This window comes from Microtus oregoni, unplaced genomic scaffold (genome assembly GCF_018167655.1).
Source record: "Microtus oregoni isolate MIOR12 unplaced genomic scaffold, Mior012 000036F_ref0000092, whole genome shotgun sequence".
Lineage (NCBI taxonomy): Eukaryota > Metazoa > Chordata > Mammalia > Rodentia > Cricetidae > Microtus > Microtus oregoni.
This window is the reverse complement of record NW_024543095.1, coordinates 19,756,683-19,768,932: the sequence shown is the minus strand read 5'-3', so window position 1 is coordinate 19,768,932 and position 12,250 is coordinate 19,756,683. Positions and strand designations below refer to the sequence as shown.

The 12,250-nt window shown below is 40.1% G+C and overlaps 1 protein-coding gene across 5 annotated transcripts in view; it reads left to right on the top strand.

The window, feature by feature from the left end:
- The window catches only part of Zfr (zinc finger RNA binding protein), a 66,291-nt gene extending 58,179 nt beyond the window's left edge, over positions 1-8,112 (top strand). For all 5 annotated transcript variants that reach the window (XM_041631019.1, XM_041631017.1, XM_041631020.1 and 2 more), the window contains 3 exons: positions 5,461-5,572; positions 5,729-5,826; positions 6,629-8,112. In XM_041631019.1, the coding sequence (XP_041486953.1) occupies positions 5,461-5,572; positions 5,729-5,826; positions 6,629-6,808 (390 nt within the window). In that variant the 3' untranslated portion in view covers positions 6,809-8,112. The remainder of the gene's footprint in view (positions 1-5,460; positions 5,573-5,728; positions 5,827-6,628) is intronic.
- Positions 8,113-12,250: the final 4,138 nt, after the last annotated feature.

Genomic DNA, 12,250 nt, shown 5'->3' with positions numbered 1-12,250 from the left:
TTCTTCTGCCTGCTTGGGATGGAACCTGGTCCTCTCCTTGAATTACGTTTTCATAAACTTTCCTTTGTTATTTGGAACAGGTAATTCCTTAATCCAGTGGTTCGCAGCTTATAGGTTGCCACTCCTTTTGGGTCAAAAAAAACCTTTCACAGAGTCACATCAGATGTCCTGCCTATCAAATATTTATATTATGATTCATAACAGTAGCAAAATTATAGTTATGAAGTACCAAAAATAATTTTGTGGGTTTGAAGCATTGGGAAGGTTGGGAACCACTGCCTTGAGCCATTTCTTTTTACAAATTGCAGGATTAGCTGGGTGGGGTCTGGCTCTGAGAGCCTCACTCACTTAATTCCATTTCTCCTTGTCTCTTTCAGCACATATAAGGCTCCAACATAACATTTCCTGGTGCTCTTTAAATAGTAGACCTACATAGGAGTGGTAACTAATAACCACATGATAGAGTCAGCATTAGCCTGTCTTGAAATTGCCTCTGCCATTGAAATTAGTCCTAAAGTCTTCAGTTTAGTCTTAGGCTGATTCTTACGGAAAGGGCAAAAACAGCCACGTTCTTTGCCAAACCATCACATGAATGGTCTCTAAGCCAGTGCTATTATTGCCCGCCTCAAAGACCTCTTGAACTGGGCCTCCATAGTCCTATCCATATGACTCTCAGCACTATTGTCTTCCAGGCTTCTCCTAGGGTGGCCCATTAAGTTCTTCTTACAGCATTCAACTACTTTCCTAGTCTAAAGTCTTCCATATTTCTCCAAAAACCAATAATTGGGCTTTTACAGAACAATAATAGCCCACTCTGTACCAACTCTGGTTACTTTTCTGTTGCCTCGAAGAGACACCATGACCAAGACAACTGATCCAAGAGTTTACTGGGAACTCAGTCCATACTTTCATGATTGGGAGCATGGTGGCAGATAGGCATGGTACTAGAACAGTACTAAGGAATTCTGATCCATAAGCAAGAGACAGAGCTAACTGGGAATGACATGAGCTTTTGAAACCTCAAAGCCTACTCTCAGTGAGCCATCTCTTTAACAAGGCCACACCTCCTAACCTTTCCCAGTTTTACCATCTTGGGACCAAATACTCAAATTATGAGTCCATGGGGCCATTCCTATTCAAACCATCACAATTCCATAATGTTTAGAATTTTAGCTTGGTATAGTATCCCTGAATCTTCTTGTTTATCTGAACTTTGACTTCATTTTATTGGCTTCATTGAATTTTTTAGAATCTGAAACTTTATATTATCATGCTAAGATATTAAACTCAATCCAGACAGGCTTTTTAATGTTGATTAGGTTTTACTACTAACAACAGGCTCATTCACAGAAATAATAAAAAAGAGTTCCCATGCAAATTTTGCCCCTGCATACACAGTCTCCACGTCAACATTTGTACCAGAGGGGGTACGTTTGTTATTAATAAACTATTTTAATACATAATTGCCATGTAAAGTCTATACAAAACAGACGTTTCATATTATTTACATGAGTATAAGATATCTTGCAAATTTCTTCCCATCTATTTTTGATATATGTAGTTGACATAATTGCATTTTTATTAGGTACAGTGGTACATTTAAACACAATTATTGTGTAATGGGTTTTCGTATCATTGACATGTTTATCACTTCAAACATCAGGTTTTTTTAATGCTGGAAACATTCAAAGTCTTAGCAGCTACTTTGAAATAAAACAGTTACAACTTAGAGATGTAGTTCATGTTAGAGCACTTGCCAAGAATTCAAGTTTCTGGGTTTGAACCTCAGTACCTAACACAACCCCCAAAAAGAAGTTTATGACTAATTTTTGTTAAGCATTGTCACCCTGTTGCATAGATTATGGCCATTAGCTGTCTTACCACCACCACCTCCACATATTTCCTGTAGCACGATTAATAAAACCTAGAGATTGATAGTGGGGTTCAACCTGAAGGTCCGAAAAGCAAAACAGCCAGCCACTGTCTCTTAACTCTACCTCAGTCCGAAATGGTGATTCTGCCTCCAAGAATCTCAGATTGAGACTGTGTGTGGGAGCTGTCTCCTCCTGTCTAGTGCTGGGACTAAAGGTGTGCACCACTACTACCCAGTTTCTATGACAAACTGTGTGGCTTTTGGGATTAAAGGTGTGTGTCACCACTGCCTGGTCTGTAAGGCTAATCAGTACAGCTGTTTTACTCTCTGATCTTTAGGGAAGCTTCATTTATTAAAACACAAATGAAATATTACTACACTTGCCAGGCTTTGCCACTCTTCTATTGTGGGATCATAGAGTGTTTGTGAATGGATGCTTTTCACATGATGTGATGACTAGTTCTGTCCATGTTGTTGGAAATGATAGACTAGCATTCTTTATTGGGGCTTAATTCCACAGTTCATATGTCCCACAGTTTATTTAGTCAGATGTTGAACCTTTTAAAAACATCTCTCCTTATTCTTCCCCTTGTGAGTTATTCTTTAAGGACTGCTTGTAGAAAGAAGTACAATTTGAAAGACTATTTTAATCTACCATTTAAAATGTGTTTATTGTTAGTCAATAGATGTTGGTAAAGTGTACATACTCTGTGCTCTCTGAAGGCTGGTTTCCACCAGGACTCCAGGATTACAAATTCTCAGCTTCTATCTCCAGAAAGGTCAGAAGAGATCTTTTACTTTTAGGAAAATGTCTTGTGGCACGATGCATTCTTCCCTCAATTTAGAGGTTATTAGTGAGGTGTTCGCTCACTTGTTAATCTCATCTCCACGTTCCACATGGAGAGTGCAGGAAGACCTGCTTGAGCATAGTCGCTGTTTCTTGGGAGTCATCTCCTGCTGTCCTTTCCTTTTTGGTGCAAGCTATTATATTTTTACTTGGAGGCAGTAACGTGCATTGTAACTTTATTTTATTATTTGCTTGTTTTAGTTTTGGGAGAGCAAGAGATCTTGAGATTTGGCTTTGTGCCCTCACCTTTAGATTGGTCTGACATTGTTTTACCTCTGGCTTTTTTCTTTAATTTTTAAGATTTATCATTTTATGTGTGTAAATGTTTTGCCTACATGTGTGTGTATCATATGTGTGCCCTGGTGTCTGAGAAGGTCAAAATAGGGTTTCAGAGCCCCTGAACTGGAGTTAGACAGTTGTGAGCCACCATGTGGATACTGGGAATCAAACCTGGGTCTTCTGCAAAAGCAACAAGTACTCTTAACCACTGAGCCATTTCTCAGCCCTTATCTTTCTGACTTTTTATTATATAACTGAGCATAAGTTTTTCAGCTTCTGAACCATTTTAGGGTTTTGTTGTAGTTTCAAACTGATTTGGTTTCTTTGAATTGTTTTTGGACCTCCTATTTATTGCATTCGTGTATTTTGGTTGTATGTTTTGAGCAATGTGTATGTGTGCCTCTATGGGTCAGAGAACAGTTTACAGTAGTCTGTTCTCTCCTTGGGTCCTGACTTTGGGGATCAAACTCAGATCATCGGGTTTGACAGTAATGCCATAGCGCACTCAGTCATTTGATAGGCCCTGGAATTTCTACTTACAATTTAAAAAAAAGAACGGGCACTGGAGAGATGACTCAAGAGTTAAAAGCACTGACTGTCTTTCCAGAGGACCTTAATTCAGTTTCTAGCACCCACCTCTAGTGGTTCACAAATGTCTCTTAACTCCAGCTCCTTGGAGATCTGACGCCCTCTCTTGGCTTTGGTGGGTACCTCTATACATGTGGCAGACAACCAGCATACACATGAGTAAAAATAAATAAAAAGTAAATTTGTTTTCAAAAGCTACACTGGTTGAACCAAATGCTTTGTACCAGAAAAGAGAAGATGGTCTTCATATGGTTCACTTTGTGTGGAGTGTCAGGAGTAGGCAAATCTGTAGAATGTGAAAGTAGATTGGAGGAAAGGGCAGAAAGGAAGAGGTGTTTACTAGTAGATACGCAGTGATTAAAAAATATCTGGAATTGGACTGTGGAAATGATTGAATAACTTCATAAGTATACCAAAGGCCACAGAACTGTAAGTTTGGAAGAATGAATCAGATAAATTATACTGCTTGGGGCAGGGCAGTCAAGACAGGGTTTCTCTGTGTAGCTTTGGAGCCTGTCCTGGAACTCGCTCTGTGTAGACCACTAGCCTCACAGAGTTTCACTTGACTCTGCCTCCCAAGTGCTGTATTTAAAAACGTGCACCACCACTGCCCAAGTAACACTGCCAAATTTTTATGTACATGTCTCCAGATTGGCTACTTTTAATGCCTATTCCTTTACCTTTGTCTTTCATTCATTGGTTTAAGATTTTTGTGTCTCTTAAATGTAAAATACAGTGAAAGTATTTTTTTAATTCCCTTATGAGTAATAAAATTCCAGTGATGCATTAAATGAAAGTTGAGATAATACCCATTGTTTGTAAAGAAAAAACAAGACCAGATGGGGCAAGCTCAGGCCTGTGTAATCTCAGCATTCAAATAAGCTTAGTAGGAAGATGGATCTCAGGACTGCTAAGTGAGACCGTGTTCCAGAATTAGAAATAGGCCAGAAGTGAAGGTTCAGACCTGTAGTCCAGTACACAGGAGACTGAGATCAAAGCTTGCATGGGCTATATGGCGACTTCTAGGTTAGCCTTGGGGTGCAAAGTAAGATTGAATTTAAGAGATCCTCCTGATTCTGCCCCTAGGGCCCAGCCAGTGTTTTTGTTTTTTGTTGTTGTTTTTTTTTTAATTGAGGTTGCACTCTGTTGCCCAAATAATGCCACTTCAACCTTCGAACAGATAGTGTGAGAGGCTTTTGTTTATTTTGAATATTTTTAAAAATATTTATTTATTAGCCGGGCGATGGTGGCGCACGCCTTTAATCCCAGCACTCGGGAGGCAGAGGCAGGCGGATCTCTGTGAGTTTGAGACCGGCCTGGTCTACAGAGCGAGTTCCAGGACAGGCTCCAAAGCCACAGAGAAACCCTGTCTCGAAAAACCAAAAAAAAAAAAAAAAAAAAAATTATTTATTATGTCTGCATGTATGCCTGCAGGCCAAAAGAGGGCCACCAGACCTCATTACAGGTGGTTGTGAGCCACCATGTGGTTGCTGGGAATTGAACTCAGGACCTTTGGAAGAACAGGCAATGCTCTTAACTGCTGAGCCATCTCTCCAGGCCCTATTTTGAATATTTTTATATTATTATTTTACATTTATGTATGTGTTGGAACAACTTGGAGACTTCAGTTCTTTATACCTTTAAGATTCCATCAGGGGTGTGTGTGTCTCAGGGCCACTTGAAAAGTTCTCTACCATGAAGGTTCATCACAAGTGCCTTTTACGCATTGAGCCATCTCTTGTTCATTATCTTATCGTAACTTCCCTAATCTTCAAAATCTTTAATGACCCTTGAGAATGTCAAGTGTCTATAATTCTGATGGTGTTAGAAAATGGTCGTTACACTGTTGAATGTCTTTTATGTTTAATCTTAGGCTATGGAGTTGCTGGTGGAGAAAGCAATTAGTAGTGCTTCCAGTCCTCAGAGCCCTGGAGACGCCCTGAGGAGAGTGTTTGAGTGCATCTCTTCAGGAGCCATTCTCAAAGGTGAGTTCAGGGTTCTTATCAGGGACTATTCTCAAAGGTGAGTTCAGGGTTCTTATCAAGTAAATTAACTTGATTTCTTTATTGAATAAGAAGCCCACTTTCTCAAGTAGATAATGCTAATAATGCTTTTATTTCTTTACAAAATGATGGTTATAGGCAGCCCTGGACTTCTGGATCCTTGTGAAAAGGATCCCTTTGATACTTTGGCAACGATGACTGACCAACAACGTGAAGACATTACATCCAGTGCACAGGTAATTGAATTCTTGTTGGATTACTGTTCTTAAGGTTTAGGGTTTTTTATAAATGTTTCTTTACATGAAATAATTACATAATAGTTATTGTACTGTGTAATTGGAAAGTGAGTCTTAAAGAGAATATTAAAGGATGTACCTTACCTAAGCTGGTAGGGCACACTCATTTAATCCCAGCTCCCAGTAGACCAAGGCATACCAGGGCTATACAGTGAAACTCTGTCTCTAAAAAATAAAAAGGAGTTACCTTAAACTAGATTTCACTGATAAGATTTCTAATATTATATGGATGAATCTGATGATTGTATAATTTTGTCTGTGTATCTTATATATATACCAGGAAAATAATTCAACATTAAACACTTTGTTAAATGTGGCTATTGGGTTATATATCAGTTTTATCAAGAATTCTCTGGTTATGCAGGAGTGAACTATGCTTTTAGATATTATCAAAGTTTTGTCTTTCCTGGCACTGTTCTATATCGAGGATTACTATGGACTGCAGAGTCAGACTTCCCTGTGTTTTATGCCAACTTTGTCATTATAATGGATTCCAGATGATTGTGAACCACCATGTGGTATTGAATTGAGCCTGGGTCCCCTGCAAGAGCAAAAGTGCTTTAATCACTGACCCATCTCCACCACCACCCCTTTATGAATAGACTAAACTTACTTAAGGATTGGTATTTTTAGCTTAATGATTTAGAAAACAGATAGGCATACACACAGAAAAGTTCCCCCCTCCCAAGAGTATCAATATTTAAGTTTTAAAATTAATTCTATATTCTAACTCTATTTGCAGTTTGCATTGAGACTCCTTGCATTCCGTCAGATACACAAAGTTCTAGGAATGGATCCATTACCACAAATGAATCAACGTTTTAACATCCACAACAACAGGAAACGAAGAAGGGATAGCGATGGAGTAGACGGATTTGAAGCTGAAGGGAAAAAAGACAAAAAGGATTATGATAACTTTTAAAAAGTTTCTGTAAATCTTCAGTGTTAAAAATAGGTGCCGGTTTATTGGCTGTTTTCCATTCATTATAATGTCTACTTTAAAAGTTTATCAAGAATATAAAGTTCCATGGAAGAACCATGTTTTTCTATGACATTAAAAACAATGTACAGTTTAAGGTATTATATGGATGGAAAGACACCGAAAAACATATTCAACTAGGGCAAAAATAGTGGTTCCATTTCCCCCCGCCCCCATATTTTGATTTTATTTACTGGTTGCCCTTGCTCCCTGTATTTTTGTGTCTTTTATTAACTAGTGCATTGTGTTATTAAATCTTTACTGTATTTAATACAGGATTTGTGCTTCAGTTGCTCCATGTATTTTGATATTTTTACTTAGAAGTTTGCTTTGACACTAGTTGTAAGTTACTTTGTGTTATAGATATCCTTTACCTCTTAATATTTTACAGCAGTACGTTTTTTTGTAACGTGAAGCTGCAGGATTCTTTTTCCTTTTGTTATTCTACATGTGAAGGATTACAATATAAGAACCTATCCTGCCATTTGAGTGCTCAGAACTGGGTGTTTCTGCAGATCTTGTGGCATTGTCTATCTAGTGTGATATATAAAGGTGTAATTAAGACAAATTTGTTAATCTAATCAAGTTTGCTGTTAGTTGTGCATTAGCAGTATAAAAGCTAATATATACTATATGGTCTTGCAACAGATTTAAAGCCTCTGCATAATTGATAATAAAATGCATGACATTTTTGTTTTTGATAGACTTTTAAAATTATAATTTTAGGTTTAACACGTAGGTCTTTGTACAGTTGACTTTTTGACATAGCAAGGCCAAAAATAACTTTCTGAGTACTTTTTCTTCTGTACAAGTGGAAAGGGCATTTTTCACATATAAGTGGGTTATTGTTTCCAAAAGAACTTTATCATTGTGCAACTAACAATAACTAGCCCTTAATTATGGTGACAGTTCCTTATTAATGTGTGTGCAATTACTCTTAACAGCTCTTACAGTGTAATACAGTGGAATGATCCCACACATCCTATCATCCTGATCATCTATAGGTCTATTACCAGTGAGATTGATAAAGTATTACTGTTTTAAAAAATAAGATTATCTAATGAAAAAAACAAAATTATTTGGTGTTGCCATCTTACGTGCTTATGTCTCATATGAAATGCTAATCCCCCAGCAGTGGTGTAATGCGAAGTTACATCTTACTGTTGATGTGCGTATGCTCTGGTACACAGGTGTTGTTTTGTTGTCACAGCACTACAGTGAGATACAGAAATAAAAGCTTAAATTCATATAATGAGTTAATTGTATTATGTGGTAGGCTTAATGAAGATGACTTTTGCTGATTCTATGCTTCAGTAAAACCATATTCATGACCGGGCAGAGGTGGCACACACCTTTAATCCCAGCACTCAGGAGGCAGATGCAGGTGGATCTCTGTGACTTCGAGGCCAGCCTGGTCTATAAGAGCTAGTTCCAGGACAGGCTCGAAAGCTACAAGAGAAACCCTGTCTCCAAAAACTAAAAAAAAAAAAAAAAAAAAAAAAAAAAATCATGCATGATATGTACATGTGTGTGTTACTCCTGCTAGGTGTATGTTGGCTGGTCATGTAATTTTGAAAGTTTTTATGTTTCACCGACATACTGGTTCATTTTTCTAAGGATTGAACCTTCCCCCAGACTATAGAATAGACTATTCTGACTGTTCTTGTAGAGCTGTCTAATATTATCTGTATGACTTCAGCATGTGTTTATGTTTATATTTTTGCTATGGGCTTTTGAGTATCCAGACAATTTTTAATTTTTTTTTTTTTTTTCGAGACAGGGTTTCTCTGTGGCTTTGGAGCCTGTCCTGGAACTAGCTCTGTAGACCAGGCTGGTCTCGAACTCACAGAGATCCGCCTGCCTCTGCCTCCCGAGTGCTGGGATTAAAGGCGTGCGCCACCATCGCCCGGCTTTAAAGAAGTATTTTAACCCAAAGTTTGAGAGAGTAACAAATTTGGTTGGGAAGGTGTGGCAACAGGTGGGTTCATTGTAGGAGAGAGGTGAAGCTGTAACTCCATATACTGGTCAGACAAGAAGCACAGACAGGACAAGACTTCTCACCCTAAACCCTAGCCTCTTAAGAGTCTCGTAACCTCCCACAACAGTGCCACTAGTTAGGAACCAAATGTTCAAACACACATCTGGTTTGGGGGAGGGGGGCAGGCTACTTCATATCTAAAACACAGCGTTTTATTCCTGACTCTGTCCAAGTCATATATGTCGTGAAGTGAGCTCCAGCAGGCTGGGCAGTCCTGTCCCAGCACCTTGTCATTCATAGTCCACATGACTTCTCTTGTCCATCCCCCTTCGGTGCTGACAGCTTTTCTCAGTGAGCTTCCCACATTTTGGCATCACGAACCCTAGAGTCTCCACTGCAACTTGTTTTTCACCTTCACTGCTTCAGGCACAGCCCGCTCAGGAGACTCCATGTAGGGAATCTGACTCAGCTGAATATTGCCAAGTATCAGTGACTCTCTAGAACCTTATTTAAGCTGAATTTGGGCAGACACTTCGGCAACTTTTTTTCTACCAGATCACCCAAGATAAACTCTGAGCTTTTTTCCTTTAAATAAATATTTTTTTAAAAAATTAATTTTTATCGATTCTTTGGGAATTTCACATTGTACACCCAAACCACTCATTTCCCAGCCCTTCCACATCTTCTCTCCACACTTGTAAACTCCCCTGCCCAAAAAAATTAAAATTAATTAATCTCCAACCAGGTGGTGGTGGCTCATGCCTTAATCCCAGCAATGAGGTAGAGGCAGGTGGATCTCTGAGTTTGAGGCCATCCTGATCTGCAAAGCAAGTTGCAGGACAGCCAGAGCTGTCTGCCAAGACAGAGAAACCCTAAAAAACTAAACAAAAATCTCTGGGGCTGGAGAGATGTCTCAGAGTTTAAGAGCACCGACTGCTCTTCCAGAGGTCCTGAGTTCAATTCCCAGCAACCACACTCTGGACCTCAACCATCTGTAGTGAGATCTGGTGCCCTCTTCTGGTCTGCAGACATACATGCAGGCAGAATACTGTATATATAATAAATCTTGAGTTTTATTTATTATGTATACAGTGTTCTGAATGCAAACAAGAAGAGGGCACCAGATCTCACTATAGGCAGTTGTGAGCCAGCGTGTGGTTGCTGGGAATTGAACTCAGGACCTTTGGAAGAGCAGATAGTGCTCTTAACCACTGATCCATCTCTCCAACCCAATAAATAAATCTTTAATTTCCATCGCCTCTAGTCAGTGGCCTGCTCCTCTATCAATTTCTACCTTCTCTCATACCAGTCACAGCTGTTGCACCTCCAGTTCCTCCCTACAGGCACCACTGTTCCTCTGCCTCTATAGAGTCACTTGTTCATTGTAGTGGCATCCAAAGCTGGGGTGTGTCTTACAGTATTACCTTTTGCCCAAACAACTTCACTTGCAATTGTTGGTTGCAGTAGTCGTTGGTCTGGTTCAAGGCCTCTGGCCCCTGGCACACCATCAGTACTGGGCCCTCTCTGAGACCTCTCTGAATATCCTGCTGTTGTCCCAAGTCATGGAGGTCCTATTGCTGTGGTTTCACAGGATGTCCCTTCACCCTCTAGCAGTTCATAGATGGGGTAGATATTGGGGTGGGCCATCTCAAAGCCCTGGATCTGGTCCTGGGTGGTAGCTGAGTTGTTCAGTCCGGGTTTCCCATGTGTGGTCACTGGCAAAGGAGTGGGACCAGCTTCAAATGAGTATTTTCAGCTGGGATTCCAGTTTGAAACCCTGGGACCCTTCTTCCCACTGCTAAGAGAACACACAAAGTGGACTCAGTTCTGTGATTACCCACCTTATAACAGAAGCAGCTTATCTCGGTGTTAGGTACGGGTCAGCACAGTAGCTGAGGAAGCACACATCCTGTTAGAGGAAGTGTGGGAGGGAGGTTGTTAATTGTGTATGTGTGTACTTGCACCAAAGGACACCTTGACGGAGTTCTCTACTTGCAAGTAGACTTCAGAGATGTATTGCCAATCACGTTTGGCAGCAAGCATCTTTACCCTCTAGGCCATTGAACAAGCCCCAAGAGGAATTTTTAGCTTTATTTTTCTTGTTTTGTATTTTTTTAAACAAGGCCTCACGCAGTCATAATAAGACCTCTTATTCTGAGTTCAATTCCCAGCAACCACATGGTGGCTCACAACCATCTGTAATGAGGAGGTCTGGTGCCTTCTTCTGGCCTGCAGACATACACACAGACAGAATATTGTATACATAATAAATAAGTTGTTTGGTTTTTTGTTTGTTTGTTTGTTTTTCGAGACAGGGTTTCTCTGTGGCTTTGGAGCCTGTCCTGGAACTAGCTCTGTAGACCTGGCTGGTCTCGAACTCACAGAGATCCGCCTGCCTCTGCCTCCCGAGTGCTGGGATTAAAGGCGTGCGCCACCACCGCCCGGCTATAAATAAGTATTTTTTAAAAAAAGACCTCTTATGGAGCCTCTGAGCTCCTGAGCCACACTACTTTGACCTCCCAAATGCTAAGAGGCATTTGCCACCACACCCACAAGAATTCTTAGCATTTCTAGAAGTGTATAAACTTGTGTTTTATCCTTGAATCCCCAATCCAGTGGCCTTGTTTTGAAACTATGTAATGTAGTTGGAACCACAGAACAAATGGAAACAAACAATTTTGGAGAGAGAAAAGATGAAGGGGCGTTAGAGTGTGGGGGCGAGTATCGTAGAATACATGTAGAGATCACAGAACCACCTAAGAGACACCTACCATGTGGGTACTAGGGATCAAACGGGTTGTCAGACGTGACAGAAAATATCTGCCCACAGTCATCTTGCCCTAGAATTTGTTTTCGTTTTGTTTTTCAAGACAATTTTTGTGTAACAGCCCTGGCTGTCCTGGAAAACCAGGCTAGCCTTGAATTTACAGAGATCTACCTGCCTCTGCCTCCAAAATGCTGGCATTAAAGGAGTAGGCTACCATGCCCAACTACAACGCCTACTGTTGCATGAAATCTCAAAGGAGATGGAAGAGCTTAGTATTAGATATGATAAAGAGGAAAGAGTTGAAACAAATCTTCGCGTTCTCTTCCTATGAGATGAAATAAGCACCTCCCTTGCTCATCACCATTGAATACAGCCATAAAACCTGCGTGAAACACACCGGTGATGGCGTATGCTTTTAATCCCAGCACTAGGGAGGCTGGTGGATCCCTGAGTCCAGCTTGCTCCACAGAGTGAGTTTCAGGACAGAGGAAACCCTGTCTGGAAAAAATAAATGAATCAAAAATTCTGGGTGAAATGCATAGGAGCAAAACAAGAACTCCAAAATGTAACGAGTAGCCAGTTAATTAGAGAACCATAATCAAAGTGCTACCATTCTCAACCACTGCCTTAGCCTTCGGCA